Consider the following 14,876-nt stretch of genomic DNA (forward strand, 5'->3'; position numbering starts at 1 on the left):
AGCCCTGTTTAGGGGAGCTTTTAATATCTGAAGGACTATTGTATTTTGATATTTTGATGAAAGCCGCCCAGAGTGGCTGGGGAAACCCAGCCAGATGGGCCGGGTATAAATCAATTGTTGTTGTTGTTGTTGTTGTTGTTGTTGTTGTTGTTGTTGTTGTTGTTATTCCTGAGCAAGGCCATTGTGATTGGGAGCAACCTACCTTGATATATGCTGTGAAATGAGGGCATGGGTAGCAGAGGTGTAGCAATACATAAAGGAGATAATCTTTGAGTAAGCTCCAAGATGGGCGTAGTCCGCTTATCTGAATCATGCACTACTGGAGTGAAAGATGAGAATGAGATGCCCACACACAATTGTAACAGATGCAAGAGGGAAGGGGGAAATATCTGCGTACCCATTTCACAGAAATAAGAATGCAAATCCTTTCTACGCTATCTATTGCAAAATGCAAATTATGTGTGGCTTGAATCCATCAGGAGCTGTGTGTTCAGTTATGGTGGAACCAGTTCTACGGCGCTCCCTCCCTGCTGAGATCAGCAAGCCACCTCCCTGTTGAACTTCCACCACCTTGCGGAAAAAATACTTCTTAAAAATCAGCAGGTATCTTAAGTCATTTCTGAGTTTATCCCAATGGTATTTCTTTAGCATACCACGGATGACTGTAGTTAAGTGGTATACAATTGATCAAAATAAATAGATGGATATGTAAAATAAACTCATCTGTTGAAAGGGAAGCTAACTTGACAATTCAGAGAGCATTTGAAAGAAATGAGAGCGTGGTGAGCAGGGTGTGGATGGCATTCCAGAAGCTATCTTAATTGCTAAAGGGCTAGTCTCATCATCTCAAGAACCAGTTTAGGCGGGTTTCCAAAAGCAACACTTTGACTTCTCAACAAATAAATGAGTCGTTTTGGAGAAGCCTGGGATGAAATGAATATACAGAGCACGGGATTCATCTGTTGTATTTACTGGGATATGTTTGCCAGAGGGAGAAACTGCAAGTATCCTTGATGTAAACCAGTTCCTTGCTCATTTTTAATTAAAGTGACTGCACCTCACTCCCATTTAAGACCTTCCTGTAAATTTTAGACTACTAACAGCAAAACCTGTACTATGCTTGACATCAAAGAACTGGATGCAAGTCAGCAACAGGGAATATGTGACTTTCCAGTAGCTATTGGGCTGTGTCTCCCAGCATCCCTGGCCATTCACTGATCTACCGGGACTGATGGGATTTGCATACCAGAAAAATCTAGGGGTCCACAGTTTCTCCATCCTTGACCAGAGTCTCCTCAAGAGGCCCTTATTATTATTATTGCCAATTTGTGATTATTTGGGTGATTATTCACTTTTGATACTAATTACACCAGCAAGAGTTTAAGGGGTGGGTATATAGATTTCTTTCCAACTAGTACACAGCCCATAACTTCTTGCTGATATCCTGTAAGTTTTTGCATTGCAGATATTCCTGTTTACATTTTGCTCCTCTTTTCTATAGCACGAGAGTGTCCTTCCTTCCAGATAATGCAGTAGCAATAGAGAAACACCACAGAACAGCTCATAAAGCAGATTAATGCCACAGTATAAGTCAACAGTATTGCACTCTTATTGCATCAATAACATGTTTCAGAACACAACTACCAAAATAAATAGATTATAAACAAACAAACAAACAAAAAACACCAGTCTGAAGTGGCTCCAGATCTACGTCCATTCCCAATCATGTCTAGAATCAGTATCTTGGAAACCTGAATATGATATCTACTTACCTACCTATTTATTGTCTAATGCTATATTGAAAATATGAATGGAACTTGATCAGAGATCAAGAGGACAATCAATTTAATATAGAATGGGGAAATTTTAGAAGTTACTTGAAAGAACACTGTAAACAATTTAAAACATTGGCAGGATTGTAAAAAAACAAAAAACTTGCAACAAAGCGAGAATTATAGTTACAACTGAGTTTTTAGAAAATATGGAGCATATGATACGATGCAGTTTGAAAAGAGTACTTAGGGAAACCATGGAGGGGTGGAGGGAAATCTTGGGATTCTGATAATCCTACTTGTAAAATGATTATGATTTGAGTATGATGGTAATTGTTAAAAATGAAAGCGAATAAAAAGAATTTTTAAAAAGAAAAGGAAAATATGAATGGCAGGCCATCTCAATTTGTATTTTCCAAAGCAGGGTGCAACTTTTAGCCAAATGGGAATCAATGGAGGAATTGATAAAGGTGGTTGTCTTTGTGCCATTAAGGGTATCTTGATTTTCAGCCATGAAAATCAAAAGTGGAAGGAGACAGAAAGAGAGCATAGCAGGATGAGGCTGTCAGGAAGGGAGGGGAGGGGAATGGGAGGTGGCTCAGTGGTAGCCCCAGGTGAAACCCCCAACATTTCCAGGTAGGGCTGAGAAAGGAAGTTGCCAGTCAGTGTAGACAATTCTGAGCTAGATCGACCAGAGGTCAAACACAGTAGAAGGCAGCTTCCTAGGTTCCAGTTAAGATACAGAGAGGGGACTGAAAGCTACATTGGAACGATGGAATTGTTGACAAAAGATCCTTGCAAGTGAAATTCAGAATCCAACAGAGGATTCCTTCTTTGAATTACTTATGTGGTTTTACTGGAATTTCTCCCCATCCCTGTTTCTCAGCTATACTTGATCACCACCACCAAAAACAACTGCAGAGTGAAGAATAAGAATGAGTAGGTGTATTAAGAAGAAGAAAAAGTTTGCAAAGATTCATCCTATGGTTTCCAATAAGCATCACTGAATTTTGACTATTTTCCACTGCCAATTGTAGTGAACACCAACAGACAGTCATGTACAGCAAAACACATGCATGCCTACTCAGATTTAAGCCTTAGTGGCTTGGATCCCAAGATGCATTTAGTGAAGGAAGTTCACAGAAGGAAAGTTTCTACTCCTTTGTCCCCTCTGAAGCTACCTGTGGCCTGGGGAGGTGGGCCTCCAGACCATTGTGGAATGAAGAGGGAGGTTCATGAATGAAGGAAGCAGTGGGAAGCTTCCTTGTCATGAACTTACTCAACTCATTTTAGATTCTAAGCCTGGTTTCAAACAGTCCCTCTTCTCCCAGCAAAACCCAGCAAACCATCCTAGGAGGCCCTCTCTGATTCTCTGGAGAAGTTTTTAGGGGGTGCAGAAGGTGGGTTAGGAAAACAACTTTTCTTCCTTAAGGTATCTAATCTTAGGATCCACAAAATTGGAGAGTTGGAAGGGATCCTAAGAGTTATCTTGTCCAAACCCATGGAATCTAGTAATATCCAGGAGTTATGAGTGATAAGTCCCTTCCTTAAACAATTAAACAAAGTCATGGACACAAAGGCAGCTGTCAATGGTCCAGATTTTGACTGATGTGAAAGGACGTAAAGGGGCAAACAATTTGACTATCAACTCAAGCATTTCAAAGAAGAAGTGCGCTTACACAAGAATAGAGGAAGCTGCCTTATATTGAGTTAGAACACTGGTCCATCTAGGCCAATATTGTCTACACTGAGTAGCACTTGCCTTCCAGGATTTTAGGCAGGGGTCCCTCCAATCCTTACCTAGAGATGCCAGGAATTGGATCTTGGACCTCCTGCTTGCACAACAGGTGCTCTGTCTGAGTCATTCAAGACGCTTGAAGAAGCATTCTTGTTTTAATCCAAGGTGCTCCCATTTCAGGCAACTGGACTTTTCACAAAATTAGCTGGTCCTAGATGGGCTCCTTGTTGGGTTGCGGGGGGCAATTGAGAACGGAAACAGTCACAGAAGCATCATAAGCAAGCTCATGTCATATCAGCCTTACCTGGTTCCCTCCGCGGCTGGATTCAAATAAGCTCTTTTTAAGAGTCATGGCAAGCTTTTATAAAGATTCTCAGACAGCCTTAAGGGGATGAGGCAGCCTTTGAACACAAAGGTCTTAATTATATCCCGGCCAAAATTTGTTCCACGCGGCTCAATTTGCTCTAATTGTCGGGAAACCTGCTTGTGATCTTCTGCTTTTTTTATTCTTTGGATGAGACGTGATGTTTGTCTTACACTTGTGGCTGTTTTATAGTCAGGAACAATTGAGAACACATTGCTTCATGGGCTTTATTATTAGCCTAACCTCAAAGCGAGCTCTCTGACCGCAGTGCATTGGCCCTTCGTCTTCTTTATGGGAATCATAAGTCAATTGCATGGGCTTTTCTTTTGCCTAACTCAGAAGATACCCCTGAGCGAAACTGATTCCCAGAAACTCCCTGATCCAGCCGCATTAATTTTTTACAACCACATCTGAGAGATTATTCAAATGACACTCCATTTCCCCACTACATTAAGCTTCATGCGGCCTCTGAATGTTCCACCACATGTGAATTCAGGACACAGTCTGAAGTCTTAAAATAAGGGTGGGCAACTTGTGGCTCTTGGTTGATGTTCAAGAGCTCTGGGCAAGAGATCAGATCAGGCCTCTCACAGGAGTGATCTTGTCCCTCCACTGGTGGTCCACTGGGCAGGGAGATAGGCAAGAAAGGGTGTCGGGGAGAGAAGAGAAATAGAGAAGCAAAAACCTTTGGGAAGAACGTAGAGAGGAATGGGTGAGGAGCCATTGCAAATGTCAGCACAGTAACTGTTGGGATGAAAGGCCATTCCTCAACCTGTTCCTTTAATTGCCTCCTCTAATTTATTCAGTCCCACGTTCCACACTGCCTGAATCCTAACCAAACCACAAAGATTTTCTAACGTTAATTATGTAATGGGAGCATCTGCAGGTTGCTACAGGTTTGGGTTGCTTCTGTTCTTTTGCATATCCCCACCACCACCAGAAACAGAAGCACATCAGAAGAACTTGCTGAATCAGGCCAAAGATCCATCATAGTCCAGTGTTCTGTTCTAACAGTGGCCCAACTGATCCTATGGGAAACCCGCAAGCAGCACATTTGTGTTTCCCCAATGTGCAAATGGAGAAGCTCTCATACCAAGATGAAGGTCTACTGGGCTTGCATGTTGAGCACACTGTTTTATGGAAGCGAGTTGTGGGCAACTCACACCTGCCAGGAGTGATACTTCAGTGGTTTTCATATAAACAGCATCAGGAAGATTTGGGGCATCACATGACAGAGTCTCAAACAAAGATGTGCTCTTCCAAGTCCACATGCCCAGCATGTTTATACTTCTGTCTTAGAGACATCTAAGTTGGCTTGGTCATGTACATAGAATGGAAGATGGCAGGATCCCCAAGGATGTGCTTTACAAGGAGAGGGCTTCAGGGACTAGGCCTCTTAGTAGGCCAACTTTGCATTACAAACAGGGCCGTCTTACCCATAGGCGCTAGGGGTGCGGGACACCCAGATGCTGGGCTCTCAAGGGTGCCAGGCCGAGAGTCCGGGGCCCAAGAATTGAGTCTGGGGAAGAGCCTGCTGATTGGTTGGAGCACCGTGGCAGGCTCTTCTGCTGCAGGCGGCTCTGCGCTGCGAGTTGGGGGTGACCGAGCCAGCGAGACGCTGAGGCGGCTGGCTGGCTCTTGTCCTCCTGCACGCCTGGGACTGGGCAACCAGGGGGAACACTAAGCGGATCTTTGCACCCCGGCACCACATATGCTTAAGACAGCCCTGATTACAAAGATGTCTGCAGTCATGACATGAAGGCTGGCAACATGTATAGCCTAGATGACTGCAGTGCCTATAGACAAACAGTCAGTTCTTGTATCCACAGTAATAACCAGAGAAGAAATTATCACTGGGAGGAGCATGGTGCAACTGTACAAGAGAAACCAGATGCCTTCTTCTACCCCAGCTGCAACAAAATATATCTATCCCATATTGATCTCTACGGCCATAGCAGGCGCTGTTACTCTGCAACAGTTTGACTTTACCTCCAACGGCACACTCTTCCATTGTCTCTCAGACAGATGCCAACAAAATAAGCCAGGGGTTGTCAACCTGGTCCCTACTGCCCACTAGTGGGCATTTCAGGACTCTAGGTGTCAGTAGGGGGTTCTACAGCACAAGCTGAATCCTCCTTCCATTGAGCGCTGGTGGGCGGTAAGGAAATTTTACCATCAAGAAAGATGCATTAGTGGGCGGTAGGTATAAAAAGGTTGACTACCCCTTAAATAAGCAAAAGCAAAGAATAAGTAAATGACAAGAGAAAGAAACCAATATAAACCAAGACACCCCTGCTCCTGAAGATGGACTGGATAGAGAATGATGAGTGTCTAAGTCCAAAGCATAGGAAATAAAATTCCACCAGATTTCAGAAGAAGAAGAAGAAGAAGAAGAAGAAGAAGAAGAAGAAGAAGAAGAAGAAGAAGAAGAAGAAGAAGAAGAAGAAGAAGAATAGTAGTAGTAGTAGTAGTAGTAGTAGTAGTAGTAGTTTGGATTTGATATCCCGCCTTTCACTCCCTTTTAAGGAGTCTCAAAGTGGCTAACATTCTCCTTTCCCTTCCTCGCCACAACAAACACTCTGTGAGGTGAGTGGGGCTGAGAGACTTCAAAGAAGTGTGACTGGCCCAAGGTCACCCAGCAGCTGCATGTGGAGGAGCGGAGACGCGGACCCGGTTCCCCAGATTACGTGACTACCGCTCTTAACCACTACACCACACTGGCATTCTGGCTCTTCTGAACTTCCTGGAAACACACAGTTTATACGAATCCCCATATTCTTGTGCGAAATAGCCAAATGCATTTTCTTTCCAGGTTTTCTATGGCTGGGAATTTAAAATTCTAATTGCAGCCTCAAATGCTGGCCGAAAGCCCTTTAGAGTGACAAGTATTCATGTTGTCTGTCCACATTTTTAAAATGGCCTTTTAGTGTTGTAATATGCCCTGGGATCTTGGGTGAAGCGTAGGAAATAAATAAATAAATGAATAAATAAATAAATAAATAATAAGGAGGTGACAATTCAACTCCAGGTGCTCATATAGAGTCTTATTTAGAGTGACTGTTACAGAATCCCTCTGATGCAAAGTCATCTGGCCTGAGAATAAAAAATGTATAGCTTATGAAGCAATATCCTGCAATCAGATGTTGGTGATCTTATATCCCCATAAAAGAAACTATGAATAACTTTGCAAGTACTTAGCAGGCCCAATTCAAAGCGCTGTTTTTTTTTTTATCTATAAAGCCTTAAATGGCTCAGGACTGCACTACCTCAAGGACCTTCTCTCTCCATATGAACCTTTGCAGACCTTGAGATCATCCTCTGAGGCCCTTCTTCGTGTGCCTCCTCCATGAGAGGTCTGGAGGGTGGCAACATAAGAGCAGTGTCTTCTCTGCAGTGGCTCCTCTTTTGTGGAATGCTCTCCCCAGGGAGGTTCGGCTGCCTCCTTCGTTATACATCTTTAGATGCCAGACAGGAACATTCCTCTTCAGCTAGGCCTTTGGCTGATTGGCTGGTTGACACCCAATGCTCTTTGAAATGTGACGTGGGAGAGGGGATTATTGCTTTGTTGTTGTTTTATTGTTTCTATTGTTGTTGTTTCTGCATCCAACCAGTCTGTGACATATATAAATGTAATAAATAAACAGTAATAAATAATGAATTTGAAATTGAATGCACGTTTCACCATATCAAATATATTGGAAAATGCCATTCTAATGGAATGATCTGTCCTGGACAAAACACTATAGAAAGAGAATCTTGATGCAATGATGCATATGATCAGAACCAGATGGCTTTTGTTTTGGAGAGGAGTGTTGGGAATATTTCATTGATGCAGATCTGCACCAATGCCCTGCACATTAGGGATAAAAAACCCCCACACTGAACAATTTTCATATCTGCTACTTTACTTTTATCCCCTCCCTGCAAAGAGTGGTTGCTCAATGCGCAAAATTTCACAGGCGAGCCAGTAAGCATTGCACAAAGAAGCGATCTTGACGCAACAGTGTGTACGCGGACACATCAGAAGCAATTGTTTTGCTGTAGTGCTTTTTATCAATGAACACATCTGCATTGGCAATATGGAGGGGGCAGGAAGACCAAACAGACAAAAGAGAGATGTGAAAGCTGTAGGTTTAAATTTACAGAGAAAGGATCACACCACTTGCAGATGGTGCTACAGTGCTCCTCCCTTGCTGAGCAGACTCATTTTTGCAAGCAATTATTTTCAATTGAATGCCCCCTTTCATGTTATTTTCACAAATATATGACTATTATTTTATTAAATTTATCTACATCTTTTCCTCTAAGGAGCTCAATGTGGTCACTGCGCTCCCTTCCTCCCCTTTTTTATCCCCAAAACAACTCTGGGAGGTAGGTTAGGTCGAAAGACTGGCCCAAAGTCACCCAGTGAATTTCACGGCGGAGCAGGGATTTGAAACTTGGTATCTCCCACTTCTTAGTCCAACACTCTAAACACTATACCACAGGCATACGACTTCCTCCTCTAACATACAACTTTTTGTACTAATTATTGGGTTGGAAATAATTAGGGGGGAAATTTCGAAAGGTGGAAATCTCACAGCACAGCTGCATTTGAGGAAGCGTCAACTAGGTAGGTTCATATTAAAAATTAATATCTCTCCAGTAACTATGGCAAACCAAGATATGAGACATCGGGTCTATTAGAAGGATACAAGCCCATTAAGCTCTGCATTGCACACTACAAACTCCCACATATGTTCTATTTCATTTAGCTGCTGGAGGGTGGAGTATAATTTAGGATGTGTAGCAAGAATACTCGCTAAAATGTGTGAGCTGTACTCACACATGGTAATTATGGCCCGCTTCCATGTACACTCACCAAAGCAGCCCCTCTGCCTGCTACACCTTCAGTATAATGTGTGGTATGATCCAAGCCATGGGCTTCCCTCCAGCCATTGGAGAGAAGGTAATGCATATGGCCACAACAAGTTCAAGTTGAATTAGGCATGGTTGGAGTGAATAACATAAGAATCAGGCCAATGGCAACCTGTTCTCATAGAAGTCAATCAGATGCTATGGAAAGCCCCAAAGCAGAACCTCAGTGCGATAGTGCTCTCCCCACTCACCATTCCTGGTAACTAGAATTCTGCCCCTGACAGTAGAGTTTATGCTGCCCCACTGCTGCTACAAGCAGCTAAATGCATGAGCTGGCAGATAGGAGCAAATGAGCTACCTTCTACCAAATCAAACAATTGGTTCACCAAGCTCAGCACTGTCTGCACCAGGGATGGTGAGCCTGGGGCCCTCCAGATGTTGTTGGAGTATGACTCCACTCATCCCTGACCATTAGTCATGCTGGCTGGGGTTGATGGGAGATGGAGAGTCCAAATATATTGTTGAACTACAACTCCTTTCATCCAAGACCAATGGCCCTATTGTCTGGGGCTGAGAGTTGGAGTCCAACAATATCTGAAGGACCACAGGTTGCCTATCTACACTGAGTCTCCAGATTTTTAGACAGTGGCCAGTCTTTTCCAATCCTATCTAGATACCTTAGATACCTAGATACCTCCCATCAAATGTCAAGGAAATAAGCGAGTATCTTACTTTTACAAGACATCTGAAGGCAGCCCTGTTTAGGGAAGTTTTTAATGTTTAATATTGTATTGTGTTTTTAATATTCAGTTGAAAGTGCCCAGAGTGACTGGAGAAACCCAGCCAGATGGGTGGGGTATAAATAAATTATTATTATTATTATTATTATTATTATTATTATTATTATTACTACTACTACTACTACTACTACTACTACTACTACTACACCTTCAACATATAGAGCATGTCTTCAGCCATTGAGCTATGGTTTCCAAAACATCAAGATGACAGTAAGTCAGGGCATATGCCTTAAGAGTAGAAGATTTCCCTTCATTCAAGGATTATACCTCTGGTAGTCTATCAATAGTGGTTAGAGAGCCTGATGAGCAGTGGTGAGTCTGGGTTCAAATCCCACTTAGCTGTGAAGCTAGCTGGGTGTGACTTGGGGCCAGTCACTATTCTACCTAACCTAGGATTGTCACCAGCATAAAATTGTGGTGGTGGGAAGACTGTGAACCTGGTACTTCTTGAGCTCTTTGTAGAAAGACTAGGATAAAAACGTAATTACTTATAATTATTTAAACTCCACCCTGGCTTTCATGTGGAATCATCTTGCTTTATTTTCTGATGAATCACCTGACTTCAGTCTTCGTGGAAGAAAGAAAATGAGAACTTGCTGTCTAGTATATTATTACCACATCTGGGCCAAGAGCAAAAAGTGAGTTGAAGTTAATGGTTTAGGGAGACGTACCTATTATTCAAGGGCTGGGAGACAACAGGTCTCCAAGGCACATGGTGACTGAGGCATCTGTCTAGGGAAAGCCAATTATGGGAGGCAGGAAAGAACAAATTCATCATCAATTCCTTTATTCGACCGATAGTCGGAAATAAAACACAGAAATAAAACACAATACAGAATTATGAACTAAAACATCATAGGGGTACATGAATAAGGTAGGGCCACAGAACTAAACCTCCTACAGATAACCCACATCAAGGCATTCAATTGTACGTTTCCGACGCTTGAGTGCCAGGAAAAGGAACCTAGCCACTGACAAAGTTGCCTTCCCAGAAGACCCATTCAGCAGACATGCTGTCTGCTTTCCTCTTTGTCGGGGACTAAGCTGAGGCAAGCATGGGGTTATAAGACACTGTCTCAAATCGTTGTAGAAGGGACAGCTCAGTAAAATGTGCTCTGTGGATTCCACCTCACCCAACACACAATGGCACAATCTCTGGTCATATGGGACTCCTCCATATCTTCCCCTCAGAACCACCGAGTCAAGAACATTCAGCCTAGCCGTGGTAAATAGTCTGCGGTATTCCACGTAGTGGATATCCGCCAGGTAGCGAGCTGGAGCAGCTCGGCACATCTGTTCCCCCAGAAACAGCCCTGGTCTCACACGGGCTATGTCCTCCTGTCTCGCAATATCCTTTAATCTTTGGGCGATCACCGCCTTTGCGTGGCTATACGTCATGGACTCTATATAAAGGGAGGACAACCCGCACTTCTGCACTTCCTCCACTATCTCCCCTTCCCATGGAGATTTAAAGTTATCCCTCAGAATCAAGGGGGCCAAACCTGCCGGTCTGAAACAAAGCTTAAGCCAAAGCCATAACTTCGCTTTCAGGGCCACATACCTAAAGGCTTGGCAACCGGTTTCCAGTCTCATGATCGCACCTGCCACGGAGGGGGGGATCCTGAGTATGGCCCTGAGGAATTGGGTTTGGATAGATTCCAATTTTTCAAAGTCCCTACGTGAGCCCAAGGCAATGCCCACCAGTAGAAGAGGGAGGACTTTCATTTTAAAGAGTCGCAAGGCAACTTTGACAGTTTGTGCCTGTTTCTTAGAGTACAGGGTTCTAATCACCAAGGCTGCTTTCGATGCGTTCGAGGCTATGTATTCTCTGTGCGCCAAGAAGGACCTATTTGATCTAACAACCTGGCCCAGGTATTTGAAGCAACTGACCTGCTCTAAAGGAATACCATTAATTGACCATAAATTAGGTTTCGGTCGAGCGGCAAAGACCATTATTTTGGTCTTGGCATAATTTAGTTGGAGCTCATGTTGGGTCACATAACAACAAATTATTTCTGCAGGTGCGCTTCTGTTCCATCATAGAGTTGTAGAGTTGGATGGGACCCCAAATATCATCTAGTTCAGGCTTCCTCAACCTCAGCCCTCCAGATGTTTTTGGCCTACAACTCCCACAATCCCTAGCTAGCCAAGACCAGTGGTTAGGGATACTGGGAATTGTAGTCTCAAAACATCTGGAGGGCCAAGGTTGAGGAAGCCTGATCCAGTTCAACCCACTGCAATGCAGGAATTTCAACTAAAGTATCCATGGCAGATTGCCGCCCAACCTCTGCTTAAAAACCTCCTAGGAAGGAGAGTCCACAACCTCCGAAGGGAGTCTGTTCCACTGTCAAACAGCTCTTACCATCAGAAAGTTCTTCCTGATGTTGGGGGCCACTAGGGGGCACATCAGAAGATGGCTGACAATAACATCTCTCCGACCCACACGAGGTAATTTGGAGGCTGTGATGGGAGTAAATAGCCTCCCTACCCCCCCCCAGGACTGTGGGGTGGGACTGCCCTTGCCTGCTGTGCCCTATACCACCCTCAAATTTGTGGGGATGGGGGCACTAGGCACAATGCCCTCCTGTGGGATTTCGGCACTCCTGGACGCCGTCTCTGATCCGCGCCACTAGCTGCAAGAACTTCAAAAGAAACAATTTGGATGAAGCGAATGCACATATTTCAAGGAAGAAGGGAGAGTAAAGACTGCTAACAGAAGAGATCTCTGATAAAACAAGAAGAGTCGAAGGAGCAAGTATAAATCACGAGACGATACGCCAAGACTCGGTATGGCAAAGGGACTGATGGGGGAGGGGGAAAAAACCTTACTTTCTTTCTTATATGTGATTAAACAAGAACCCTCCCCCCCCCCACAAGTCAGAAATGTTGTTTTAAGGACTTAAGCTGTGGATTTAAGGCTGTGTGGAGATAAACTTTCGAACCAAAGCATGTTTTGAGAAGAGCATGGAATGTATAAGGCTTTGGAATGACACAGTTAAAAGTTCCGTCGCCATATTGGCAAGTTCTGTCTGAGGACTTAAGTCTGAGAGGAGAAATAGAGAAATAGAGCTGTTTTTATATTGTGGGTGAAACTCCTCAGTGGGACTTAAGAACGACAGTTCTGTAATTAATGATGGAAAGAGCGCTGTTATCTATGAAGGCGATGATATATGGAAACCATCTCGATTTGAGGATTGGAAGAGCGGAAAAATTCACACAGGATTATTATTGGTGTTTATCGGCTTAAGGAGACTATCAGAAGAGATCATAAAGAAAAAAGAGAAAATATATGAACAAGAGGTGATGTGGAAACAGCAAGATAAGACTGGATAGAATTATGAACTCTGTTTGGACTGATTTGGATTGATTTGGACATGAACGCAGTAGCAAGAAGATGATCAGAATCCCCCTTCGGATCTTGAAATATGGGTCCCCCCAACAAAAATTTAAAATTCGGCTTTGTAATTCGGAATTTATGCGATGTGATTTGATTTGATTGGCCGGTTAATAATTATTATTTTTTTTTAAAAAGAAAATTCTTCCTGATGTTTAGTCAGAATCTCCTGTTTTGTAAGCTGAAGACATTGATTCTGGTCCTAACCTCTGGAGCAGGAAAAAACAAGCTTGCTCCATCTTTCATGTGACAGCCCTTTAGATAGTTGAAGGTGGGTCAACTCCTCTCGGTCTCCTCTTACCCATGCTAAACACCCCCAGCTCCCTCAAGTGCTAGACTAGAACATGGTGCTGATAACAACAAGGCTGCGGGTTTGATCCCTGTATGGGACAGCTGAATATTCTTGCATTGCGTGGGTTTGGACTAAATGATCCTCAGGGTCCCTTCCAGCTTTAGAATTCTATTATTCTAACTGTTCCTCATAAGGCTTGGTTTCCAGACCATCAATAATTTTACTAGCCCTCCTCTGCAAATGCTCCAACTTCTCAATATCCTTCTTAAATTGTAATGGCCAGAACTGGACACAGCACTCCAGGTGTGGTCTGACCAAGGCGGAATATAGCAGTACTATTTCTTCCCTTAATTGGGACGCTAGACATCTGTTGATGTACCCTAGAATAGCATTAACTTTTTTGCTGCTCTATTACACTGTTGACTCTTGTCATTCGCTTTTTTGCTGCTGTATCACATTGTTGACTCTTGTGAAGCTTGTGGTCTACTATCTTATATTTGTCGCATGTCTTATGTTTGTGCTGCTGGTTATTAATTAATTAATTTGCCTATTGCCCTTCATCCGAATATTCTAGGGTGGTTCACAACAGAAAACGCAAAACGAGAATACAAAATACATAATAAAACAAAAACAAATCAATAACACCCCCTCCCCATAGATACTTTTAAAAGCCACAGAATGTTAATCAGTCAGATGCATTGTTAGAGAGAAACATTTTTGCTTGGTGCCTAATGATATGTAATGAAGGTACCAGGCAAGCCTTCCTGGAGAGAGCAGTCCACAAGCAAGGAGCCACTGCAGAAAAGGCCCTTCAGACTTCTCCTAGAGGAGGCACATGAAGAAGCACCTCAGGGGATGGTTGTTCCTGCCTAAGTGCAGAACCTTACATTTGCCCCTATTGAAATTCAATATGTTAGTTCGGACTCGGTTCCTCAATCTGTTAAAGTCATCTTCGATCCCGATTCTGTCTTCTGTAGAATTAGCTACCTCTCTCAATTTTTAAAAAAATTCCTTCCAGTAGCACCTTAAAGACCAACTAAGTTAGTTCTTGGTATGAGCTTTCGTGTGCATGCACACTTCTTCAGAGCATTTGCAGAGGAGGGCTAGTAAAATTATCGATCATATCTGAAGAAAAAGTATTGCTATATTCTGCCTTGGTCAGACCACACCTGGAGTGTTGTGTCCAGTTCTGGGCATTACAATTTAAGAAGGATATTGAGAAGGTGGAGCATTTGCAGAGGAGGGCTAGTAAAATTATCGATCGTATCTGAAGAAGTGTGCATGCACACGAAAGCTCATACCAAGAACTAACTTAGTTGGTCTTTAAGGTGCTACTGGAAGGAATTTTTTTTGTTTTGACTATGGCAGACCAACACGGCTACCTATCTGTAACTGTCTCTCAATTTTGGTACCATCTGAAAATTGCATGAGCACTCCTTCAATTCCCTCAACCAAGTCATGTTATAAGGATGTTGCACAACAATAGACCCAGGACAGAATCCTGTCTCACCCCACTTGACACTTCCCCCCACATCCAGGATGAGGAGAAACCATTAGTTAGCATTCTTTGGGTTGGGTCAGTTAGCCATCACAGATATGCTTAGTTATTGGTTGTGGGTGAATTCCATGGAGCTTTGGTGACATTTTGATCACATTCTC

At 43.2% G+C, this 14,876-nt stretch overlaps 1 protein-coding gene across 3 annotated transcripts in view; it reads right to left on the minus strand.

The window, feature by feature from the left end:
* The window catches only part of LOC309358505 (uncharacterized protein), a 38,305-nt gene that overhangs the window by 7,375 nt on the left and 16,054 nt on the right, over positions 1 to 14,876 (minus strand). Inside the window, exon 1 of one of the 3 annotated variants that reach the window (XM_081891708.1) lies at positions 3,815 to 4,047. The exons of the other annotated variants lie outside the window; for them this stretch is intronic. Coding sequence (XP_081747834.1) covers positions 3,815 to 3,862 — 48 coding nt within the window. The 5' untranslated portion in view covers positions 3,863 to 4,047. Of the gene's footprint in view, positions 1 to 3,814; positions 4,048 to 14,876 lie in introns of those variants that run through there. 3 annotated transcript variants of the gene reach the window in all.

This window comes from Podarcis melisellensis, assembly GCF_964234715.1.
Source record: "Podarcis melisellensis genome assembly, chromosome: 16".
NCBI classification, from domain to species: Eukaryota; Metazoa; Chordata; class Lepidosauria; order Squamata; family Lacertidae; genus Podarcis; species Podarcis melisellensis.